This window comes from Lates calcarifer, linkage group LG16_LG22 (genome assembly GCF_001640805.2).
Source record: "Lates calcarifer isolate ASB-BC8 linkage group LG16_LG22, TLL_Latcal_v3, whole genome shotgun sequence".
Taxonomy (NCBI): Eukaryota; Metazoa; Chordata; class Actinopteri; family Centropomidae; genus Lates; species Lates calcarifer.
This window is the reverse complement of record NC_066848.1, coordinates 25,524,710-25,552,341: the sequence shown is the minus strand read 5'-3', so window position 1 is coordinate 25,552,341 and position 27,632 is coordinate 25,524,710. Positions and strand designations below refer to the sequence as shown.

Here is a 27,632-nt window from a genome sequence, read left to right as displayed (position 1 = left end):
CGGGGTAGTAAAAACGGCTATGTGTGTGTGTGTTGTGTCTTTAAACCAAGTAAACCAAGTAAGTACTTACCTACTCTGAAGTTGGGTGCTGTCAGGGTGTCTGTAGCATGGCCATTCTCACTGATAATGGTGGTGGTGTTTCCCAGCTCACAGTTGTTGTGACATCTGCCTCCAATGCAGGTTAATTTGCAGATGGTGGGTGTGAAGACCACCTTGATCCTCCCTGTATGGTTGCCCACTGCTACCGAACATATGGTGCAGACCATGAGGAGGGGGAGGAGGAGCAAATGAAATTTGGTTATCCTTTGATCCATTGTAAAATGTTAAATCACTTTCAGGTTCAAGCTTGTCACAGTCAACTGGTGAGACTCCAGTCAAAACAATGGCACATAAGGTACTATGTAATTTTAAATTAAAAAAAAAAACTTTTGATGTGTCTCCCCCTTGCATTTATATACTTCCAGCTACCCCTCTCTATCTGTTTCTCCTCCTCTTCCACTGATCCTAAGTCCACTGGCGCCTCTGAAACGTGAGCAGGAAAAAAGAAAGAATTCAGCAAGAGAGAAGTCAGCAAACAAAACTCTGGGATGCTTTCCAATTCGTCATCATACTGTAAGTCTCTGAGAGGTGGATATTGGCATATAAGCATTCCAAGCTTTCTTCCAAAATAGACAAACAGCGGGCATGCCACCTTCAGCTCTCATGCCTGCACTCCTTGTTTTCCAGTCTGCTTCTCATTCTGTTCTGCTCCTTATTCTTTATTCTTGAGGTTTACAAACTATGCACTGGAATGTTAGTACATCAAATAAAGTAAAAGAAATCTGAAAAATACTTTGCTATGAGTCCACACCGAGATAAGGAAGAAATCGCAGTACCCGTTACAAGTACTATAAAACAAAAGCTTATCTATTTGTCCGCTGAGTCATCTTCCCCACCCTCTTAGAACCCAGCCCTCAGTGCAGACTGACAGGAAGGAGAGAAGAGTGACGGTTGCAAAATTTGACAAAAATACTGCATCCTATCTCAGAGTCCCTGGCATGGTGAATCTTACTACCTGCTGTGCAGTTAGAGGTTACATACTTCTCTTCAGGTACATTTAGCCATTTCTTCGAATTCTCTCAATTTTATTCTCTTTTCTCAGTCAGTCTTTAATATGTCTTCCCTGTGTGGTGGCCATTGGCATCACTGTGTCAGATCCAAACTCATGTCTCCTGCACTCAAAGCTTTGTCTGTGGCTGTCAGCTGTTCACACCAAGGAGTATATGGAGTAAAGCAGAGCAGCCACAGGAACATTTTCTAAACCTGAGAGGCAGGGAAAACCACTGATTTGGTCCCAGTTTGCCAAAACATTAACTAGGGACCTAATATGATGTAGTAATTACAACCAAATGCCAGTGGAAAGGATTTTTTAGAAATGTTGCCAGGATCATGTATGGAGGTCCAAGACTTGAAGCCTAAACATGGTTTGTCCAATTCCCTTTGGAGGGAAGATTATTTCTAAAAAGAAATAAACAAGGAAAAGAGTGCGACAGTGTTCTCATTTCTTTAACGGAACAATCTGTGAGCTTCAAAAACCCAAAGTGGAAAACTGGTCACTCACAAATTGATTGACGGACTGTTACATTATATAGGACACACATCGCTTAATATAAGTTATCATTGTTTACTGATGCAGTTAAAGTTTACAACCAGTTAAATGGGCAAACTCTCAACAGCTGAACCCAAATAAGATACGATAGCACACAATTCACTTAAGCAATTTATTGAAAAGGTGCAAATAACTAACATTTCAATGCACACTGCATCTTCTTCAGAGTCAAAGAGCAATGGCATAGATTTACAAAAGCTAAACAAGCTCAGTCTCTCATTGGTTAATAGGTGGGAAGTAATATCTTGATAGCAATCGTTCAAGAGGAGAGAGGCTACAATGTGAAACAGCAATCAATCCAATGTCATACTGGGGAGAAGTGGCTCAATGACCAGTTTTTCCTATACTGTCCTACTCTGAGAGCAACGACTTCTGTTTGTGGAAGAGCTGAAGTGCAAGATAGTACTCAACGCCATAAAAACTTTGATCACGTTAGTGACATATCGTATAATACACAATGGAAAAGCCGGTTTCTGTTTTTGATACAACTGACTGTGAAACATAATTTTCAACTCTCTGATGACTGAAGACTAAGATCTCTGATCATTTCTGTCTCTATGAAGGCACAACATTTGATCAGGTTAACCCTGACACTAAACCCTGACTATTAAGTTTTAATGAAATCCATATATTTTTGTTAATCTGTCTTCTAAGGCAGTGACACACCAAACTACTGCTGAGAACAATCCATTGATGTGTTAACCTATGTCCTCTACTACGAGATGAATCTGACACACTGCAAAGACGTTGACCAGCTGAGTGCTGACATGCATTTAAATTTTGTTCCTCTGTGACAGCAAATAAATAGTTAGTCTATCTACCGTATTAACTATGAAGAACACAGCAGAGAGATATTAAATATAAATTAATGCCATGGTCATTTAAATTAAAAATTGTGGATATTTGTTCAAATATTACATGAAACAATAAGTCTTCCAACATCAAAACAGTATTGTAGTATTGTAGTTTGCCACTGCCTTTCAAAATATTTATTTTCTGCTCTGCCCTACATTTGTTTTCTGTTGTGGTGCCTCTACTGTCAGGACAACATTATTGTTACAGTAATCACTCTTGTGACTGTCTTCTGATCTGCAAAATCTGTGGTGAAGGTTTGATAATTATAATATATAATAATAGTAATTTAGACTTCTTAATTAAAGCAACACTCCACCCAACTTTACAGGGTTCAGTTTACTTGTTATGATGAGTGCTACTCAGCCAGAACAGCTGTATGAAATCTTCTGTTGCTCTGGTAGAAACTTTGGAAACTTGGAAAAATGACCCTGATCATGTGAAAGCTGCTATCTAGTTGCATTATGGGATATGTAGGATCCATTATTTTAGGACCCTCACCCTTACCAGAGATATTTTGATACTTCAGGTTCGATGTTTAAATCTGTCTCTTGAGACAGACTTTATGGAAGTGATGTACCTATTTGCTGGGCTGCCTCTTTAAGGAAATATAATGCCATGGTTTAAAGACACCAACTGTAGCCACAAAGGTTCACTTATTAGGTAACATATAGGCCATTTAATGTGTTCAACCTAGTGACCAATGCCGCTATTTTTTTTTTTATCTCAATGAAGCATACGTAATAGAAAGTTGCAGCTTGTAATGTTCTGCTTGACACTGCTGTAGTCACTCCATATTTTTTTGCTTGTGGAAGAGATAAGAAAAGGCAGTGGCAAAAAAATGGGTAAAATAAAAAATAACCTGTATCAAATGGGTAAAATCACCACTTTACCAAGCTAAAATGCCAGTCAGACACTTCCCTCACCAACTGTTCGTAAGGGCTGATAACAGCCAAAGGTGCTGGACACTTGGCGAAAAGTACAGGGGATATAAAGCCAGTGCCAGCTTGGTATGTCAGGACCCTTGGGTATAACACTGTGACTGTGTCACAGAATCCAGTCATTTAAATAATGACTAATTTTTCATGGGTATGAGTTTAACAATAAAATGATAAAAACATTTCTGAATCCTCTAAAACCTTCTCCCAACTCAAACTTCACCCCTGTGCCTCTCTAAATATGTACACTGCTGGCAAATGTCTTTGGTTGTGTCTAGCATATGGAAAGGGAGTCAAGAGAGCATCTCAGACACAACACAGACATCAATCAACTTGAAAGAGGAAAATGTTCAGGGGGAGATTCAGCCAGGCTGCAGAGAGGCTGGAGAGTGTGTAGTAGGGAATGATGGTAGGGTAACTGAAGTCAGGGGGTCATTTCTTCCTTTCTGATGTTTTCCATTGAGCTACAGCGGGTTTCTTTGAGCCAATCAAGGGAATAAAAGAGGCCTCAGAGGAAAAATGTGATAGTAGAGAAGATACTTGCAGAGAATAGATGTATATGTTCTCCTGATTTAGTGGCATGAACAAGTTGAATGAACGTTATATTCATCAGAGTAATTGGTAATACTGACATCAGTATATATGGAGAATGTATGGAAATATTGATATGAGTATCAAGAGTAAACCATGATATCCTTACTCTTCCCAATCCATGTTTAGAAAAGAGCACTGATTTTACACATCAAAGTCAGTTTACTATTGTTGGATTACTGCATGTGTAAAATTTTTTTTCTTCTTTATGTCCAGTAAGTATTTCCTTTCTCCTTGCACCTTAGAACAGGTGAATGCCAGAAAGCCCTGCTCTGACTGCATACCATTCTTTTTTGTATTCTTATTTGGTCACTGCAGTAATGGTAAGATGATTCCCTCTGCCCAAATCCTCAGTCAGGGCTAAAACTACTAACACTAGTCTGTGGGTGTTTTGGCAGTGTGGGAGAGCTGAGGGGAGATGGGGAATAACTTTCCCAGATGTGGCACCAAAGCCTTTTGCTGACAGGTTGTTTGTCACATGGGACAGGGCTGACAGAAAAGCTGTGGGCTTCTTGTTTTAGAAGCACAAACATGTCTGCTAACTGTAACACTGACTACGTGCTGGGCAAAAACCAGCCACAGAATTCCCATTAATTTAACCTCAGAGGCCTTAAGTGTTATTTGGAGGTATGGAACTTTGCTCTAAGTGGTAAACAATAAAGGAACAATGTATGAACTGATGTAGTGGGAAACTATGAAGCACTTGACAGTGACTGAAAAGCTTGCTACAGTGTTCATGGAATCAAACAGCAGAAGGGCAAGAATTCAATAACTGAACCTCCAGTAGTATACTGACTGGTCATATTGCTCTGCTTTTATGGGAGTTGAATGGACTGTTCAGTTGGCCTGGAAAACCTGGCCTCCTGTTTGGCAAAGGACACTTCAGCCAATGATGAGGTTGACAGAACGGGTGCATTTTAGAGGTTTGTGGGGCCTTGGCACACTGGGAAATTCTGAATTACCAAGTTATCATTTAGGACTCATCAATCAAATAATGTGGCAAGAGTTTATGTTGTAATCTGCCACCCCATGTGAATCTTGATTTCTACTGAGACACACAGATGGTAGAGTCAGAATTTGGTGTCAGTGTCTAATATCATTCTTGTGGTACTTCAATATTATGCATTCATGTGTGTTAGTTATGGATAGTTGTTAACTAATGCTAGATAAACTGGTATTGTTGTAATTTCTGGTGTTTCTAGCAGTTACCAAACAGCTTCAGGTGTATTAAGACCTCCTCCTTGACTGGAGGAGAACTGACTTTCATTTTTCCTGAAGCCCAGGATAACAAAGTGTTCTGCTGTTAGTCTTGTGATGGAAAAACATTTATGTGGCCAAGTGTAAATGAATCTCATCTGGATTTTATCTGGATACAAGACACTTGAAATGACACGTGTAAATGTAGTCCAATTCAAACGGTTTTACGCATGAAGGTGGATTAGACACCAGATTCAGATTAAATAAAATGCTACCAAAACCCATCCCCCATATTATTATTACTAAAAATAATCTAAGTTTATTTTGAAGCTGACTTTTCTGTCAACCTCACAAGACAAGCATCTGTTTCACCAAATCCTTTTCATGTGAACATATAACTTTATAGTTATACTTGGTACCATGTAGATAACCAATACAGACCTGCACTGTAATTTTTAGGAAATTGTTACAATTGATATCAACAATGTGATCACAATATTGGTCGGTAAAAATGCAATTAGATATTTTTATCAGACTATGGTGAATCATTTGGTGTCTCATTTGGAGAAGACAACTAGTTAAGTATAGAAACCCTCAGAGGATCCAAGGCTACATTCTGGTAGGCCATGTACAGTACTTCAAATAAGCCAAGTCTTGAAATAAGACAAGGCTTTGCTAAATATTTATTTGGAAGCCATATATAAAACCAGTAATTTCACCCTGCTTTTCCCCACATTTGGAATTTCTGGTGGCTGCCATCTCCCCTCTCTATATGTGTTTTGTCCCATTTCCCTCAGTACCTTTGATGTCCTGCCATTTCTCTGGCATTTACATACTGCTAGCTGAAATTAAACTGAGCTGAGGAGGTTATTTTGAAACTGGGTCTGGGTCACTGTGGCCAGGTCTCGGTCTGCTTCAGTCTGCAGCACAGCAAAACCAAGCAGCCAAGCACCAACACTGTTCTGTCTGCTGACCTCCCCATTAATATCCCTCACTTGGTCTGTCTGGCTGTGGCCAGAGGCACAACCACTCAAACTGCAGACTACTGATTCTTTGAGAATACTGACTTATTCATGGATACATACTGGAGAGTCTGACATTGGATTTTGGCCTTGAATTTATGACAAACCACAATAACCAACCACTGGCTTGTGAATTACGGCTGTTGTTGATCTGTAAGACCTATAAGAGTTTGACGTCTAGCCAAAGTTGGTCCAAAAAACTTTTTCTTTTCTCTCTAAATGGTTTGGGCAAGTGTCTCATAAAAGTGAGTGAGTGCATCATAACAATAGAATCTGTTACAGGAACTTTAGAATGTCTGTATGCTGACAGACTGACTGCTTTCAGTTCCTCAACAGAGCTTCATTTCAAGTTCTTTTTTCTTTTTGTGCCTTCCTTCTGTCAACACCCAGTTCTCAGGCTACCTGGACAAAAGTCATGATCAGAAGCAGAAAGACAGACCCGCAAACAATCTCATCCCCATAAGTGAACCTCTCAAATCATTTTTCTTCCTGCCTGTTGATGCCCCATTCACTGAAGCACAGGATCATTATTTCTAGGCTACTCCCTCCACCATGCTTTGGTTATGTCAAATTTAGGCACCTAGGACAACTTCATATCTGGCTTAAAGACCACTGCAGGAACAGAGACTTCTCATTTGTGGACAATTCTCTCAGCTCTTTAAAACCACAATTAAGTATTAAGACATTACATATCTACAAACATTCAACTAACTCTGCTCTGAGTCCACAGTCTTTTTTGTTTGATCGTTCTACATTTGCGCAATTGAGTGGTAACAAAATAAGTGCAGACAAGTAAAGGGACACATAAACAGGCTAAAATACACATAGTGAGACAAAGACTCACAACAAAAAGAAAGAAAGAAAGTCTCCCAGGGACAGTGACAACAGGGCAAGGGCCAGATACTTTGATGTTCTCTACCCTCTCCACTATGGAGCCACTGATGCAAAGTGGTATGCAAAGTAATGTGGGTGTTCTTCAAAAGTCTACAATCATTTCCCATCTCCCTGAGTCAGTCACTGTCCACTAGCGCTACACGACAGTGGACAGTGACTGACTCAGGGAGATGTTAAAGGTATCAGTTAAAAGATCTGCCAGTTCATCAACACAGTCCCTAAGCACACAGCCATGGCCTTCTGCACATCAGCTGTAGTGATGGTGAAGACCTGCTTCTCAGGAATCCTCTTTCCTGTTGTGCTGTCTAGTGCCTTGAAGCATGCAAAGAATCTGTTGAGCCTGTCTGGAAGAGAAGAATCACTGTCATCACTCAGCACCCTGGTTTAAAAATTGGTTATGGCTTGGATTCCCTACTACAACCTCCTGCTGTCCCTGGTACTGGCCATTGATTTTTTTTAGCATAAGCCTGTGTAGCTTTTCTGATCCCCATGATAAATAAGAGGCAACCTCGTCCTCAGATCAAAAGCTGCATCATGAGTTTTCAGTACTGTTCAGACCTCTGCAGTCATCCATGGCTTCTCATTGCTACACATGGTAACAGTGACATCATCAACACATTTGGCTATGTATTCAGGGCCCTTGCTGGAGCTTGCGGCATCTCTGTCAGCCTGGAATGATGTTAGTACCGCCAGCTGGATAACCGCGTCTAGGATGTTGTCATGGAGCCAGGTTTCAGTGAACACAAATGCACAGCAGTGCTTTATCTCCTGGTGTGTGCACTGCTGTAGGCAAAGCTCATCTAGTTTGTTGTCCACAGAGTTGACATTGGAGCTGACACAGAATAACTGGTCTGGTGGGATTAGCTTTTAGCCAGCATGAGTTTCAGCTGTCTTCCCCCTCGTCTGCTTTCTCTTGCACTGCTTGTGTTTCCTTCTGCTGTAGCAGGTGATGCTGGTGGCTCACAGGCAGAGTAGAACTTCACAATCGCAATCAGCAAAAAAATCCATCAGTGTCCCTCAATAATCTCTCACATGTGAGATGCACAAAACAAGTTCTATTGGTTGGACAATGAGGAGCCGCTGTGTCTATGCATGCAGACACCTTGAGGTAAAACTTTAAGTCATCAGGCACTTTAATTCTTCCATCTGCTCCCTTGACTCCATTTAAGTCTCTACTTCCTTTTCTTGCATGACATATTAATCATAATCAATGCATCTTTGCTCAATGGAATTTTCCCTACCTCCCTCAAGCATGTTCTTATCAAGCTATTACTGAAGAAAAAAAGTCTAGATTGTCATTACAAACCAATTTCAAACCTTTGTTTCATCAGCACTATACTGGAAAAAGTTGTATAAAAGCAATTAAGCAATAATCTTGCTCTCAACAGTATTCATGACATGTACCTGTCAGGTTTTAGAAATAATCATAAAGCTGAAACAGCCCTTATCAGAGTGGGTCAATGATGATTTGTAGAGGATCTCTATTTTGAGTTTTTCTTGATCTCGCTGTTGCATTTGAAATTGTTGATACTGATATTTTAATTGAGAGACTTCAAGATTCTGTTGGTCCATCAGGCCCTGTTTTCAACTCCCTACTTAAAGGATTGGAGCTTTTATGCTTCCACTAGTTCAGGGGTTCAACTAGAATCAATCTTAGGACCATTACTCTAAAACTTATATACTCCCACTAGTCAGCATTATAAGGAAACATAGTTGCCATAGTTGGTGCAAACATTTCTGAAAACATGTTTTAACTCTATCACTATAGGTTACTGAGTGTGTACTGATTAAAATAGTAAAAATGGCAGTTTTACCCATTTAGAGGGTCTAAATATTTTCTGACGCCCCTGTAAATGGTGGGCAGGGGGCGGGAAAACATTCATATCTATTGAGGTCTACGATCTATTGTTTGTTTCAGCAAATTGAGGGGTTCTCTCTGGATGACACAGTTATTTCGTTCCATCTCTTCCATCCGCTTACACTCCCTGCCTTTGTCTGTAACTGAACTCTGAAAATGAGACTAATGATTCATCTCCAACAGCCCCAAGCAGCAGGCAATGCTTAAGTCTTCCTGCTATTACCACCGGAATTTCAATTTGAATAAATCCTGTTACTGCCCAATTACAAACTCCACATTCTGGGATGATTCCTGGGATTTCTCTTGGCCAGTCCTCTAAACCTGATGCTTTGCCTGTTGAACAGCATTCTGCAATCTGTCCTACTGCTCTGTTTCTGGATAGAGGTCTGCATATCTGATTGAGGCACTAGTTGAACTCGCTGCAAAGTTTATTTGCAGATGTTGTCTTGCACTTTATTCACTCCTCCAAAAATTGGTGAGGTAGTTGGTGCAGTTAGTTCACTGTTGGTACAGTTAATTCACTGTTATGACCATTTCTGACAGGTCACCATGGAGATATTTACAAGATAAACAGGGAAAAAGCAAGGTGGGTGACATACAACAAATGCCTGTAGCTGGTACTGGGGGAACATACTAGAGGCATGGCAACTACATAGTATGTATGAGAGGAAAGTGGAGCCTGAATGTTTCTCTAAGAGAAAAATTTAATTGCAGTAACTTTACAGCTAAAATATGATGTGTGGAAAAAAACACCCACTGTTTTTTTTATTATTATTACAGTTTTTTTTATATTATTTATAATAATTTCTTTATAAGTTATTCTCATTTTAACCATGTGTCTCTTGAACTGAAAGTTCAGATAATTAGTGCTAAACCTCCACATCTTCTGTCACCTTTGCGTATCCCTGAAATCATATCCCAGAGATAAAATATGTGACATGAAGCTTTCATTGTCTGTAGGTAATTGTTTTCTTGAATTAGCCTATTTGGATGATAACAGCTTTTCATTAAAAGCTCATCACAGTCGTCCACCTCTGATATAATTGAGGTTGGCGCCATCTGAACTACAGACAAAGTCATTTTAGCTCTGATAATGGAGAATTTTACCTACAGGGGTAAGTAAAAATTTAAATCAAAGTTACTTTTCCTAAACCCACCTTCACTAAAAAACAGTGTTCGTGCACTTTGTAATCTGTTGACTACAAATGTATAAATATATAATGAATAAAATTACTGTATGTATGAACAGGAAAAAGCCACTTGCAAAAACTTTCTTGAAACATGTGAGCCTTACCATGAACATCATGTCTGCTTCAATATTTATTCAGTATAAAAAATTATTTTAATGTTGCACAATAATGTCAAACTGTGAACTGAACTGAAAAGTAAGCAGTAACATTTAGCAATGATACAAGCATGTGAAATCTGAAATTTTTGGGAACCACAGGTAACTGAAATCTAGAGACAAATGGCAGAAAATGCTCTGGATGCTTTTCAATGTTCAGCTTTCACATTTTCTCTTCTTACTCACCATGGAAGGAGTTGGGTCCCACTCTTAGGGGGATCGGCCTCTCTGGTTGGGACTGAACGTGCGTCTGTGTGTGTGTAGTGTGTGTGTGGTAGTATTTCGGCTTTATGACATAGGGCTGGCTCTGAACTGGGTGCATGGGCACAGGCCGGATCCTGGAAGGAATGAGAAAATCATGAAAAATACAACAAATACATAATTTTGAAAATTAAATGGCAAACTAACAAATCTATGATATTAACATGCAGTGCAGTTACATATTTGCTTCTCAAACTCTGTGCTTCAGCACATTCAATTTGAAGTAAAATACTGGGTATAAGTGCCAAGTCTTAGCTTTAATTTGAGTAGGTTTACATCAGTATTGAAACAACTTTGTATGAGATATAGCCCTTTTAACATATAGTGCCCAAAGGGTTCAATAGTAATTGGACACTTGGCCACCAACTGTTTCTTGGGCAGCTATGTGTCATTTTACCATTAAGAAGATAATAATTAGGCTCAAAAAAAGCTATATCTCTCAGAGAGATACCAAAAGTAGGTGGGTTAAAAAATGACAAACAACTTCGTAGACCAAGGAACACATGTCTTGTGGATGAGTGGAAAATCATTTGCATGGTGAAGAAAAATCATTTTATGACTGCACTGGAAGTCAACAATGCTCTCCAGGATGTAAGTCTACATGCTTCTTTATCACCAATCAAGAGAAGACTTAATGACAAGAGCCTAAGAGGATTGACCAAAAGATCCTCTGGTAAAACTCAAAATGGATCCATGAAACAAAAGTCACCCTTTATCACATGGTATCACATTTATCACATGTGTGCTTAAAAATGAGTCAATCACCTGATATTAATCTCACAGAGATTAAACATTAAGGATCTTCCACAAAATATTTAATATGATTTGGTTTGACCTCATGTATATCCGTCTATCTACTTTTGAACTCCTAAACTTTGGACACTACGTGTTAAATGTAGTAGCCATTATTTTACTTCAAATTGAAGGTGCTGATGCACAGCTGAGAGAGTCAGCTACTGTCACAGCAGTGACTGGCTGCAGCCAGAAGTGCTTTTAAGTTTCAACCATGAGAGAGCAGTGCAGCAACATCTTTCTTCCCTCTGTGATTCATTGTGTATTTACTCTGAAGGATGTGGTCTTTTGCCAGCACCTGTCTATGCTTTAGATGTGATTTTTTTTTCCTACAAGACATGTACTGATTAGTGTTAGAAAACACTGCGCTATCCTTATATTGATCCCCTGAAATAACATCACTTCCTCAAGTGTTTTCAGATTCTTCAAGTTCTTCAAGACCAGTGTCATCATCCTCCACTTCCCCTTCCACTCCTTTCCCCTCTTATCTGTCTGGGCCTCAACCAGACTACTGCGCCTAAAACCTCACTAATATCAGTCTGTTACACACAGTCATTTCAAAGAATGTGTCCTCTTAGTACAATGCAAAGAACAGGGCAATCAATTTGCCATCACCAACAAATGCCCTCTCATGTGAATGTTTGTGGTATGGGCAAGCCCTACTATTGAGTAGTAAATGAGAGAGCAAGGGAGTGATTTCGGACATAGCTTTGGTCTGGATTATATGTCACCTAGCAGTTGCATCTTCAAATGTATTTTCTTGACCTCACATAATGTATGTCAGCTGTCTCCCTGAAATGATAAATATTTGCCCAAATGAAACCAACACCCAACACAGCAGACTTAACACATGTCCAGTGAAGAAGGACAGCAGAGTGTGGCACACAGTCTGTTATCATTTCAGGTGTAACACAGACATTTATGAGATCTAAAAAATACCTTTCAAGATCAACTCAACAGTACAATGACTTCACTCTTAATTCCAATTAAAAATTGTTGATACAATTCAGTAATCTTACAACATTTAAACTTGTAATGGACAATTGAAGAGGCTGATGCAGAAAAGGTGTTGACTAAACTCTAAGGCCTAAGACCTTACCGAACTATGGTCTTTTCTGGTTTCAAATGAATCATGACACACTGAGTTTGAATTCTCTGAAATGTGGTTTCCTTACTTTCTAGACAGTGTATCATAAATCTTTCATTTCAGCTCCATTACACAGATGGCATGGAACAGAAAGTAAGGGCATTGCCAGTCATACAGGTGCCTTGGCTGTTTTTAAACCCAGGATTTAGTGGGCTGAGAGTTTGTGCTGTAACTTTGGCAATTTTTTTGGCAATAATTTTGGCACTACAATTCTGATTTTAATTTTGTTATAGTCTTAGTCTTTTAGTCTAGATTTTTGGTAGTTTTAGTCAACAAAAACTAATGAAATTTAACTGAAGTTTTTTTTCATTCTAGTCTCGTCTTTGATTTTTATGTCTTCCAGGCATTTTCAGGCTACAACTGTCACCATGTTTGCTGTGCACAGTTACAATGGTTATGGGAGTCGTTGTTGACTATCATGATGAAATGGCAAAAGAAAAAGTATAAATGTGTCAGTGTTACAGTTGGAGTGTATATTTATTTTGCATATTATTTAAATCAGTGGAAACTGGGAACGAGATTTTTTCCCAAGAAGAGAGGGGCAGAGTTCAAAAGCCAGGTATGTAGGTTATCCTCTGCCAGAGGGGAGCCACTTAAAAGAGATGTAAAATGATGTGTGTAGGGTCATGTGTGGACGGTAAGAGATGGGTACAAGCACATTGTTGAAAAAGTGATTATACTTTCTATGAAGCAGCCATAAAAAGTTAACGTGGTGTGGGGACTAACTCCAGATGAGTTCAGTTTCCTCAGAAAGTACTGGCAATGCTGACACTTCTGAATTAAGGCATCTGTATTACTATCAAATTTCATATGCTGATCAAAAATGGCTTCTTTGTACCTCTACTTTTCTACAACCTCAACTAACTGTTACAACAATTGTGCTGTTTCCTGGAAAGAATTAAAAACATATTTTTTGTCTTGCCCACATTTAAATGAAGACCCAACCTATCAAGCCAGTCTACTGTGTGTGTTGACAGCAAAGATAGAATTACTATGTCATCTGCAGTCTTTACAAACATTTACAAATGTTTAGGATATGAGGATCGGCAGTCATCTGCATAGAGAATACACAACTGTAGGTAGAGGATACATCAATGTGGGGGACCCGCTGAGCTGTGCACTGGATCTGGAAAAATGTTGTTGACCTCTACCCTCCATTTATTTGTTTTATTTTACCTCTAACCAGGAAAAGTCTGCCTGCCTGCCTTTCCACTAATCTGCCTGTAAGTGTGGTCATCATGATTTATTCTATTAAACTAACTTCACTGCACGAGCATGTCTGTATAACCCGCACTTGTGTCCTCCCTGTGCTCCTACCACCAGCCATACGCTCTGGCATGAACCTGGCAGAAAAGCTTCTGCTCTGACTGCCATTTACCTAGGAGTGTCCTAGGACAGTTTTCTTAATGAAGAGCCTAGGCTTCCTGGAGTCACTGGCTACCTTTTGTGAACGGGACCCTGAATTTTCCCAAGAGGTGGCCTTCTACAAGTGAAAGTTCTTCTTCAGCACATATCCTTTTTTAAGTAAACCCATCAACTCCACCACCTTAATAGCCATGCCACATACTTCCCAGTCAGCTACCATCCAATGTGCCAGCCTCCACCCTGCCTCCCAGTCAACTAACACCAGCCACCTGCTTGAATGGGCTAACCACCATTAGACTTGGCTCAGGGCTTGCCAGCCACTGGCCTGCTTCTGCACCAGCTTGCCACAAGCTTGCTAGCCTCCAGCCTGCTTCTAAATCGGCTGGCCTCCTATCTAATCCCGCCCCTGACGACCTTAGGCAGGCACCTTTCCTGGGTACTCACCGTGTTATTTCCAGGAGGTATGAAAGGGCAGTTTTTGTTTTTTTCAAATAATTTATTTTTAAACAAGATACTTTTTTTGCACTGAAAAATAATCATCCAGCATATACGGAAATACCTTTACATTAGCAATAATATTTACTCATATACAGTACAGTGTCTGAAACTCTCTACCACTATACTTGTCTGACATCAGAATGCAGTGGGCTGCAAGCAACAACCCCTATAACTTTCTGAAACAACCTAACAATCTAACAAGCACTCCCAGTACACTTTTTTCATCACTAAAATACAAATGAGGACAATACTATGAATGCCTCTAACAAGAGACGACCAAAAGTGTGCACCCCTCACACAGGACCGTCAGAACAGCTATAAATATTGTTGTCTTTTCACAGGGATAATACTGGTTTGTTTCAAGAATACATCTGCCTTGAGTCATGATGTTCTAAATGGGAATGCAGAGTTAGTAGCCCCAAACTTCTGAAGGAAATTTTTATGACATGGGCAAGAAGCTTAGGTCACCAGCACAATGACTGTCAACAGTTAAACTTTGTTTGTCTTGACATACTGCCCAATGGGACTGCTTGTGCATTACTTTAGTGCACATAGCAAAAATAGTAAGTCTATTTGAGCCCCCAGATCCTGGCATGGGCTTATGGTAAAAATAAAAGACAGCATGAATATATCTATGTGTTAGTGATCAGAGCCCCAAGGCACCTTCTGCATCCTCCAATATTAAAAGTAATGATGTGGATACCCAAGTACTATTTAGAGTTATATGGTGTTTCACATCCTTTATCTTTTAGATTAGGCCAAATAAACTTTATACAGTCAGCCCTGTTTACTACAGACTGAATCCCAGGGCTTCACTCATGTGCTCTGAACTGTGATCACGCAATCTAACATTTGTGGACATTAGTGGAAATAAGCAGCTTATCGCAACTTAATTACAGAGATTCCTCACCAACAGATATTGAAGCGAAGGCCACTGACATGCAGGGGGTTTTCTGGTGTTTTCCACCCATCAAGCAAATCAGGGGAATCTGTCCCTATGCAAGAATATAATCTTCAAACTAGATGTTTCATATCCCAAGTCTTCTCATATCCCAACATCTGAGACCCAATCAGAACACATCTTGGCAGGCTAAAATTATATTTACTATAGTTTACCTAGTATGGTTTGGGTAGTGTCCTATTCTACTGCCACAGATCTCAGGCCTGTTTGTCTATATATCATATATACATGTGGACCCAGGCAGATTTATTCTCTTAATTGCCCTCTCTTTAGGGCCTTTTAAGGTCAACTGCATTTTGAATTATATATTTGAATTATCCTCAGTTCTGTTTCAGACCTGTTCTGATGTAGGGATGGCAGTGTCTGTAGGTTGATTGGTCTTCTATTGTAGTCTGAACTGAACTATCCACACACAGTTATCTCAGGCAAAGCACCCTTCTTCAGTATGTGTATTGGCAATTTCACAATCAACAGATACAGGTGAGGTTAATTATAGATATGCAGCTAGTACAAAAGGTCTATCCCAGCAACGGGAGGCTGAAACTTGAAACAGTTTAACAAAAAACAACACAAACAGCATTCCCTCCATAAATAACAAGTAAATCATTATGACTAGTGTATTATCACCTTACATTTTTTACATGGAACCCGTGTTATGCTATGTTCTTCTCTCACTATTCTCTACCCCTTCCAACCCCACCCTGCACTGGTAAGTTTTTCCTTGCCACTGTCGCCTGCTTGCTCATGGTGGGAACTGTTGGGTCTCTCTCTGTAAATACCTATTTTAAAGAGTATGGTCTAGACCTGCTCTATATGAAAAGTGCCTTGAGATTACTTTTGTTGTGATTCTGCACTATATAAATAAAATTGAATTGAATTGACTCAAACTGTGTTATGACTATTAAATCACTAACCACCAATTTTCATAATCACAAATAGAGCACCTATGTTTCCAGTTCGTAGGTTTTAACACTTCATCACAATACAATATATATTACATAGGCAACAGGTAAACCAAACATTTAGTATTAAATGTGATTCTGCCTCTAACACCAATGTCAACATCAGATTTTGGATGGGTGAACTGACTTTTAAGTATAGAATAACAGCGTATATACTTACAGCAAGGAAAAACCACTACACTACAGATACTGAAACAGAACGTGGGCGGGCTTCTTGAGCCAATGTAATGGCACTAGGAGAAAGATATCTAGATATCTACATAAGATATCTAGGCTGAGTTTGAAATGCCTTTGAGTGTCATTTTCCAATATGTGCCTACTCCTACTCACTACTTGATTTAACTGACTTAGATATAGGATAATAGGTTGACACCAATGCAAGACCCTGAGGAAAGGTATCTCTGGGACTAGGTTTATGTAGATCAGATCACTGAACCTGTGATCATTATCAACAATCATCAGACTTACAAATGCCTTTAATCCTCAGAGTATATGGTAGACTTTTTTTTATTGTTGATGAATGATAACAGCTAAAATGCTGAAAAGTTTACACAGATAATTCAAAGCTTCTAGGCCATCCTTGTGAGGTGTACTGGGGTGTATAGAAGAGTCCATGACTTCTTTCAACTTATTCTAGAAGTCTGTAGTGACTTTGAGATATGAGGGCAATGCACATACCAAGTCTTTATGAGAATCAACATACTGTCAGAGTAGTTCTCTGAGAGGTCCATTTCCAGATATGATTGGTTGACCGATTCGTCCCTCTCATGAGGGTCGTTTCATGACAATCTTAATTTCATCACATCACTTTAAAGGATTGTCAGTTAACTTAACTCAGGTAACTTCAGGTTGAAATACTTCTTAGACTCGGACTCTGAGAAATTAAACATAATTGCTCTTGTTTCAGTGAGATGAACTGCAGTGGTACTATGTACAGACATCCATTGTACTCAGAGGATGAATACTAGGAACTGTTGTGATCCCCTGAGATCTAGACCACAGAGAATTTAACATATTGTGAAATAAAATGCTGATGACTTTGGTGACCTGCTGACTCTTAATAGCACCCCCAGCTGATCAAAGTTTTCGCTTATCCACTGACAAATTTGGCATGGATTTGCTGAATAGCTGACTAGCACAATGAACTGAGATGGTTAACATAATTAACATTATACCTGCTAAATATCAGCATGTAAGCACTGTCATTTCAGGTATGTTACCGTGCTAAAGTTAGCAAGTGCAAAATACTACTCTGCAAATTGTTAGCAAAAAAGTACATGTGGGTGAAAAAAATAAAGCCAGCAAAAAATGTGTGGTAATCTTTAGATTCTGTAAGTGTACCAGTGCAAGATTGGTCTTTAGAGATCTATAAGAAAAGGTCTATAAGAAAAGGTTGATAATATATATTTATATTCTTAATGAAGATTTAACACTGATGGAAAAATTATGTGGCCTTCCAAAGGGTTGTCAAGTGACAGATACAAGGAGAGTGCAGCGCCACAGAAAGGAGATAATAAACATAGAGGAAAAGTCATTTGTCAACTGGACATACTTTCATCCCATTTACATGACAGGCCGCCCACTACACTATAAATAAACACAAAGTGTTACCCTTGTGAATAACTCTGCGATGACCCTGTAAAGTCTTAAATTGCTCCTCTGTTTAGATTATGCAACTATGTATAGGATATACAAATCTGCATTATAGACTTTATACAGTACATACAATAATACCCTCTGGCAAAACCAGTGGATTATTAGTGAGTGTGTGTTCATGTGTTCAATCTGTGGACATGATCGTATGTGGAAATATGCTTATGCATGCACAATTGACAATCACACGAATACACATTCATTAATAATCCTGACACAGATGTACGCTAGGTACAGTATGTACACAGTGGCATCTAATATTATGTTGGTGTGAGGGGTGGGAGAATCTATATTCAGAAAGACATAGAGTGTGTCTTTGTATTTTATTAGTGCTGTTTATAGGTTATAGCGCTAGAGCGTTACAGCGCTCATTTCCCCAAATGATCCACCCTAAAAATAAGTTCACCTAATCCTGTAGACTCTCAAATTTACAGCCCAGAAGAATTCAATCATTTTAATTCATTTGCACTACAAGAGTGCAAAAAAAGTTGTCCAACTTTTCATCTCTTGGGACTGCAGCATATTAATTCAAGAATTTGTAACATTTCTATTTACACCACAAGTGGTACTGTGGAGAAATGTTTACACAAGTGGGCCTCCATTTTGTTTACTCTTGTAAACAAAGAGGAGGACACACATGCACACACACAAGTGACAGGTAGACAGGAATAATGTGCCAGGAGATGCAGCAATGCTCCAACAAAAGGCACAAAAGATAACTGCTAGCCAGTAAACTTGGACACTGACAATGCAGATTTCACATATTTCAAAATATGTCTTTGCACATATGTTATGAAGAGGGAAATGTACTCAGCATGCTTGTTAGACATCAAGGATACTGACAATCAAATTCCATATAAAATTCCACAGGGCACCATCAACTGATTTTTTTTAGTACACATAACTACATGCAAATGTTAAACACATTTGGTGTTGGCCAGGTAGTATACAGTGGTTTTGTCAGAGCTTTATCAGAGCTTTTTTTTAAGCAGACTGTTGTTGGACTGCAATTTTCTATAATTTCTTCTAATAAAGATTTAACTGAGAAAAAAAAAAATCAAATGCCCATCCCTAATTCCATGCATTCTTTTTACATGTCAAAACCTATCACCAACAGCAACTTGACCACTGACAGTCTGGTTGTAGCTTTGAGCTACTAAGAACACAAAATGCTTCACATAACTTTTTTCATATCTGCAGTAGTGTTCTCCAACACCGGTAAACAGACTCTGAAGTGTGATTATGCATACAATAAGTGGAGTTCCCTTTTAACACAAGGTATTTAAATATGCAGTACTGTCAGTGCTGACAGCTTTTTAAATTCCAGTGTTAAAGTACTACACACTTCAAAATCTGCCAACAGTTGGGACACACCTCTGGAGATCCTCTTTAATGATGGTTGCAGATCTAAAAGCCTTAAAATGCGGCACATGACATAGAAGTAGCAGCTCTACAACCCTACACTGATGATTCATATTGTTTTTGTCGGATCCTGTTACAGTTTCTTGTTGCACTAACAATTTCCCCATGGGAATCAATTAGATTTAATTTTATCTAAAGATATATCTTTGAACTAGAGGGTGTTATAAGCCAGAGTAGACACCACTTACCACTCACAGCACAAATCTGTCACCTCTTGACTTCATCTAGTTTTTCACATTTATACTGGATACTGAGGGTCGTTTCATGTTTTAGTTTAAAAGCCAAAACAGAGATCTTATTAGCATGTGTACTGTATATACACAAAATGTTAAGGTATCAACTATATTTACAGAGGCCTGGTCCTAAATATGGCAACAGGAAAGAACTTCAAACCTGAGCTGTGAGACAGAGAGAATAGTGATAGCAAGAGAGAAGTTATAAACATAAGATCTCACTCCAGTCTCAACAAAATATCTGGCATGACTGCATGCACTGGCAATGACTGCACCATTAAATGAAAAAAGTAAGAAGAGTTTGGAGAGTGTCCAAGGAATGGTTACAAGAGCCTGCTAGTCTTAAATATGAGATTTTACTCATTTCTACATAAACAGATCAGTGAGTTTGAGCTGAGCAAGTGAGGGGTGTGTGTGCGTGTGTGTGTGTGTGTGTGTGTGTGTGTGAAGGGGGCTGAGTCTGTTCAGTCTCGGCCTTAACTGCTCTGGCCGCAATCACAATCCACCACCGACCTCTACGCTCTAGTCGTCCAAGTCTTCTTCCCCACGAGAGCTGACATACTCTGGTCTACCGAACCCACTGAACCTCACTAGAGCACTCTCGCGTATTAGCAATACTGCAACTAAGGGCAGGCAGACTGCAGGGAGGGAAAGGAATACTAGCTATCCACTGTATGGCAGAGCTTTATTCTGGGTAACTGGCTGTCTGAGTGGTTGAATGTGGGGATCAGACAGACAGTGACAGTAGATACAGGATTTTAATTTCAGAAAACTGATTTTTTTCTGTTTTGGAATTTTGTGTAGAATCACAACATTTGGCTTTGAAACTGAAATAAGAACATAATCAATTTCTCTTATGTCATTAATTACATTTTATCCATCCCTCCAAGGCACCTGTGTATGGGGTGCACTGGCAGTAAACTAAAATGTTCCTGGGAGCTTCCCAGGCCATATCCCTCCAGCATATTCTAGTTCTATCTCAGGGTTTCCTCCTGGTTGGATGGGCACAAAAAACTTCCACAAGGAGAGCTCCAAGAGGCATCCTGATCAGATGCCCAAATCACCTCACCTGGCTCCTTGCAATGTAAAGCTTAGCTATTGTACTCCAAGTTCCTTCTGGATGTCTGAGCTCCTCACCCTGTCTCAAAGTGACAGTCCCAGACACCCTGTGATGGAACAAATTTTGGCCACTTGAATCAGCGATCTCAGTCTCTCTGCTGGCACACGTCCATAAGTGAGGGTTGGAATTGAAGATATTCCCATATTCCCCGCCAATCCTGAGAATCATAATCAGGGCTGACATGTACATATTTTAAAGGATGTAGATCCTTTCCTTACTGTACTCTACTGTGTTTCAACCACCTCAGTCTGCTAGTGCTGCAAAGCTTCTCTCCTTTTTGAGAATTTGCATTCAATCTGTTGTCTGTTTAGTTGTGTTGTACATATTTGCAGTGCCTGTGTTGTAAAATTGATTGAAGATGTTTTGTTTATATCCTTGTATTTTGTCTATTTGGATGTGTTTTCTCAAGTTGCAGAGCATTGAGCACCATAATATTAAATTAAGTGCAACTCAACTAGTTCCAGCCATGCTATTTCGTTATACAGTTATTTTCCTCAGATCATCAGCACCACAGAACGGCTAACCTGAGGGGTTCTTTGGCATTTGACCCTTGCAGCTGAACCGCAGTGACAGCCATTACAATAGAATTATCCTCTGTCAACCATGATTTATGGGCAGGACTGCAATGATGGGAAAGCATTCTTCATCACGTCCTACCCTTATACACACACAAACCAAATGGGAATTGCAGTGCCGGTGCAGTGCATGGTCATCTTAACACTTTCCCTGGACATTTGTCTTTCCCCTTTTGTTTGCAACCTTAATACTTCTTAAGTACTGGGTAGGTACTGCATGATTCATCATGATTCATCACACAGTTAAAACAAATGAGGATGGTTTGAAAAGGGACCCACAGTATAACCATTATGGTAAAGGTTTTACTAAAGCTTGTGGCCAGGTCATTATTAATCCATAGGTTACTAGCCCAAAGTCTTACCCTTCATTCACGCATAGACTCAAGCACGACAGGCCCAACAGGCTGCCATTCATTGTTAATAGAATCTCCAACTAGCGCCAAAAATGTGGCAAAAGCAGATTGTTATGGTGAACAGCTTCCCTATTCCATATGATGTAAATATAATAAGCAACCAGGATTTAAAAATGATGTGTGGAAACACATCATGTAAACTATTGTGTTACTATTGTGTGCTAGTGTTACTTTGTGCAGTAATATAGCAACAACACAAGAAAATAACTAATAACGGTCTAATCAGAGATAATGTGCATATTACATGCTCAACTAAAGTCAATTTTGTAGCAACATCAAGCTTCAGATATTAGGCTGATTAGATTTGTAACATAGAACATTAATATTCATTTCTGTACAAAAGTACAGTGGTGCCCTACAATGAGTGCTTATTTGATATTCTATATTACGTGTGCATGTTTGTTATCTCATGGTGCTATTCATATAGATTCAGTCTAGGCTACACAAATAATATATACAGAGACCCAGCAATGCTTGAGGCTTGTAAGAAGCAAGAGACAGCCTGCTACTTTGAGTCATAGCAAATTATTTCCAAACCTGTTTTCCTTGGTAAAGACTAGAAATACATGGAACTAGGTTGTATGAGGGATAAACCAGTATTAATTTCAACTCCAATGGCCTCAGAATGTTTTCAGACCCCTTCCCTTTAGCACATTGTTGTAACATAGTTTAATTTCCATCAAATTTCCATTTGCCCATCAATCAACAATCAATAATCCATGATGTAAAAATATTTAGAGAAATTTCTGCAAATATATAAAAAATTAAAAGCTTAAATCTCTTGTTTACAAAAAGGATTGAGACCCTTTTGAAGTGTGGCTGGCACTCCAAATTGTGGTCAGATGCATCATCTTTGCTTTAATTACCCTGGATTTGTGTCTTCATCTTGGTTGGAGTCTCTCTGTGGCAAACTGAATTGGTTGAGCATACACACCTGTGAAAATAAGATCCACCGACTCACACTATATATCAGGAAAATATGAGGCCATGAAGTCCAAGGAACTATCTATAGATCTCCACACACCTTTGGCAAGGCATATATCAGGCCAAGACCATTTCTAAAGCTTTGACTGTTCCAAGCAGCACAATGGTCACTAAAATTCTGAAATGGAGGTAGTTTGGAACCACCAAGACTCTTCCTGGAGTTGGTCATCCAACCAAACTGAGAGAGCAGGTAAGGAAGGCCTTGGTCAGGAATGTGACAGAGTTGGAAGAAGTTGCTGGAAAGACAAACATCTCGGCAGCGCTCCATTAATCAGGCTTTTATGGTCAAGTGGTTAGACGGAAGCTACTTTGAGTAAAAGGCACGACAGCCTACTTGGAGTTTGGCAAACTCCAAGACACTAATGAACAAAAAGTTTTTTACCTGTGAATTATTTCTGTATTTTTTTATCCTATCAGATGACAAAACTGCCTTGTTGCTAGAACCAATTGGAGAATAGTTGTGAGAGATAAATCCCTTCTGCAAATTGAGAGCAGCTTTCGAGGACACAGATCTGGAAGCAATTATTTGTGCCTGTGCAGTGCATTAAAAAACCCTCTTGACATTTTACAGAGTGCATGTAAAACACAGCACATTAACTGCATTTTTATTCATTAGCATTATTAGCCTGGTCTGATGTGTGCCAACCTTACTGTATGTTTACTGACCTTGATGAGATTGCACCAGTCATAGCCACAGTAGGAGTTAGTGGCAAAGTTCCATGAGAAATTCTAACCATTATTACACTGTTGGATGGATAAAATGTGTGTGTACTGGTTGGGCAAACCTCAGTAAAATAGCCTTCACTGTGAGGGATTGTGTTTAAAAAAAACACACACAGAATATTCCCTATTTTCATATCAGTGTATCAGAGTTGGCTTGCAGGCCCTATATCAGATGGGTGACTAGTTCTGACTGTAGTTCAGACTGGTTTACCAAGCATCTAGATGTTCTTGTTGACAAACCTGAACTGGGCAGACACTGCAGGTGCAATCCAGGTTCTTATCCTCAAGACACTTATGTCCTTTTAACCTGGCATCAGTACATTTGCTACCAGGCTGCAGGGAAACAATATGACGCACAAAAATGCTGAATAATAAATGGATAACTTTACAGGCTACTATGGGGTATTTGCGTAGTAATAACCTTGTACTTAGAGTAGTCTGTGTTGTATCTTTCCTTATCGCCCCCTGTCAATGCCACAACATGTTCATGATTTTGAATTTAAGTAGGTCATCATTACAAGGGATGCACCAATCCAACGGTTTCTCTTCCAATACCAGTCTTCTCTCTTTCCCAAATTTAAATCTGTATGCTGGAACTCATTTGATCACTTTTATGTAAGATTGCTGTGGCACTAAAGCTGGCAGCCAGCAATCAGCAGTGACAGAATGAATGTGACTAACAGTCGTAAACACGCGGAAAATCAAGGAAACAATTTGAGAGAGTTTTTTTGGCTTATTCTATGATGTCTTCAATAAGCTAGACATTCATTTCAGATATAATACACTACACCCACCACCCACGGTCCACAAGAAGACATCATGGTCAGTGGCTGTTGTGGTATCCCGGAGTAATAATATTAATCACAGAAACAGGATTAGGAAGCTGATTCAGAGGGCCATCTCTGTACTTGGCACCGCTCCTAATTTATTTGACCTGAAGTCAAGGAAGTGAAGAACCAGAGGACAGGTTCAGTTCTTCAACACAATGGTACATTCAGTTAAACATGCCCTGATGTAGTTTGTCATATATTACACTTTGCTCACAATTGAATTGGATTAGACTGGATATATTTAGACATTTATGGCTCCATACTGTACCATATGTACTGGTGATTTATTGGGCTGATAATTGGCATATGCCAAGTTGGGTTAAGGTCACTGTGTTGCATAAAGCTTTAGGTGCAGGTTGGATTTTTATCACTTGTTGGAAAAATGTAAAGTTTAATGTCCCAATGTCCTGTTCTCATACTGCACCTGACAGCTGACAAATGTTTCTTTGGTTACAAATTTTAAATCAGACTATTTTTATGCCCACTTCCATACCTACATGTCATGCTCATCACCTGTGTTCTGGGCGATTATTCAAATGTATCTAAAATCCTGATTCACTTTTTGTGAAACTGTGGTAAAATGCCAAGATTAAATGTAGGGTATACCTATTTTTCATGAATATGTTTTAGAAAAAAAGACATTCCCAAATGACACCCCACATTTTCACTTTTTTTGATGTTTTGTGTTTTTTGTTTTTAGATTGCGTTCTATCTAAGTCTAAGTTATTTTGTTAACCCTCTAGTGTTCTGGTTTATTAATCCAGTTTCTCCACTTAATGGTCAAAAATGTATTCTATCATTCTACCATGCTATTCCCTTGAGTAAAACACTGAACCCTCCCGCTGTGAACTGGAGCTGCTAAACAATTATCAGTGGTAGAATTATTGGGAAGCTCAACAGTGCAAGACTGGGGGCTTCTAAAACTACTCAAAAAGTAATTTAGTGAAACTGTATGAATTTTAACTTGGTGGAAGACCGCTTTGAGGCCAGCTGCACTTTTCCTGAATAAATTAAGGATGAATCAAAGCGTGGTACTCACTGCTGTTGGATGTGTTGGTGAATGTAATGTGGTCGCACAAGCTGGGGGGCTGGCTTGACAGTTAGTTTCATCTGCGCCATGTTGTTAGCTGGTGGGGGGACAGAAGCGTAACCATTAGGAGGCACTTGCTGAGGTATGGGCCGCTGTGGTACTACATTATGTCCATTAGTGTGACCAGTGGTGTGGCCATTGGTGGGTTCATTCCCAGGTGGTGCTGGAAAAGGGTGTGTGGACACTGTCTTCTGTTCGCATGCCTTCCCCTTTGAGCCAGGTTTGCAGACGCAGAGCTGAGGCCTAAGGCACATTCCTCCGTTCTGGCATTGAGGGATGCAGTTGGCTATAACACAAAACCCAGATAGAGGAGAAAGAAAAAGAAAAGACAGAGAGAAAGGAGAGACAGATGTTGAATGACATCGAGTGATGACAATAGGATTAACAGTAGATGCAAGCATACAGATAAACTGGACTTGACTTGTCATTATTGTAAATGCACAGTCATGCACACTGCATCTCATTCATTTCTGCATTCCATCTTATCCAGAAATATATGTAATTTAGAGGTTCAAAATTAAAAACTCAATGAAACAAACTAAGTAAATTACCCCACCCCCAACCTCCATCTCTTCTACAGAAAGGACATGAACACGGGGTAAGGACTGATAAAGTCTGGAACACACAGTTATGATTACAGCTTTTTAATGAGGTGCAGCAACTGACATTTTGACATAAGACAGTGGCAGTGTAGACTTTTGAATTGTGAAATACAAATCCAGGTAACAGTCATCTCTCATAGGATGGACAGGCACTGCTTGCTTCAGTCAGGCCTACCTTCTGTTTGTATCTTTTGGTTCATTTGTAAAGTCAGTGGGAATAATAGAATAGAATACAACCAAAAGGTTTAACTTTTTGTCATTGGTTTGAACCTAGTAAACCTAACTATAGGTGTAAGTGGCCTGAATTTCAGCACAAGCCTTGTATGGTCAGGCACACACTCACACACACATTGGTGTTGCATGGTATACCAATACTAGAAAAGTATTGCAATACTCCACTGTTAAAAACAGTACTACATGCCATTTTATTAGTACCTTTTAGCACTTTCTAGCACTACAATATTTATGAAACATAACACAGGTTGTTGTTTTCACAGCATTCTTGGACATTGGCAAGAAGAAAAGCAAAACTGAAAATTTTTCATGATTGTTCATTGATTTTAGGGACAAATTATTTTTATTGAACTTTCACATTCAATAAGTGCTGCTTTCACCTCCTAATTTAAGACTGGTCCATAATCACAGCTCATCTCCTAGAAATAAAATATCAATGAAACTGAACTTTTTTACCCAAAATTTAAACAACTGAGCTGCTTTCATTCAATGTTTATTGGACATTTATCTCAGGCCAAATGAAATGCGATTGCACTGACTCGCTCTGTCTTTGGGAGCTGGGTGGATATGGTGCTGTGCTGTAAAACATCACTGTTATGGATGGTAAATGGACTGGTACTTATATAGCGCTTTTCTAGTCGTATCGACCACTCGGCTGTGGCTTAGGAGGTAGAGCAGTCGTCCACCAATCAGAAGGTCGGTGGTTCGATTCCCGGCTCCTCCAGTCTGCATGCCGAAGTATCCTTGGGCAAGATACTGAACCCCAAATTGCCTCCGATGTGTGTGTTTCACATCGGTGTGTGAATGTGTGTGAATGTGTTTAGAAAAAGCACATTAAATATATAGAATATGTGCTGTATGAATGTGTGTGAATGGGGTGAATGTGATCTGTAGTGTAAAGCGCTTTGAGTGGTCGAAAAGACTAGAAAAGCGCTATATAAGTACAGTCCATTTACCATTCAAAACACTTTACACTACCCATCACATTCACATCCACACAGCGCTTGCCCTATTACAAAGCGTTCTAACACATTCACACACCGATGTTGCAAACGTCGGGGGCAACGTGGGGTTCAGTATCTTGCCCAAGGATACTTCGGCACAGACTGGAGGAGCCGGAGATCGAACCGCTGACCTTCCGATTAGTGGGTGACCCGCTCTACCTCCTGAGCCACAACCGCCCCACAATGTTGGATGGATGAATTGACACTCAGTGAGGTAACGCTAGCGACGGTATTATACATTTCTCAGGTGATCGAACAGGTTAGTTGTGTTGCTCTGCAGCTCAGACACAAGTCTCATGAACTCTCTGTGTATGATTTGTTCTTGCTTAACATCATTTATCCTGAATCTGAAACACTTCCAAAAAATGAATGATGATCAGTTTCGAGGGACTAGCTCCTTTCCTTCTGCTCCAGACAT

At 39.5% G+C, this 27,632-nt stretch overlaps 1 protein-coding gene across 8 annotated transcripts in view; it reads right to left on the bottom strand.

Annotated features, from left to right (window-relative positions):
- The window catches only part of ltbp1 (latent transforming growth factor beta binding protein 1), a 125,113-nt gene that overhangs the window by 80,461 nt on the left and 17,020 nt on the right, over positions 1-27,632 (bottom strand). For 7 of the 8 annotated variants that reach the window (XM_018694680.2, XM_051076770.1, XM_051076772.1 and 4 more), the window contains exons 3-5: positions 25,324-25,660; positions 10,532-10,683; positions 71-241 (exon numbers count right to left, since the gene is read on the bottom strand). In XM_018694680.2, the coding sequence (XP_018550196.1) occupies positions 71-241; positions 10,532-10,683; positions 25,324-25,660 (660 nt within the window). The remainder of the gene's footprint in view (positions 1-70; positions 242-10,531; positions 10,684-25,323; positions 25,661-27,632) is intronic. The other variant, XM_018694681.2, reaches the window with a different exon arrangement.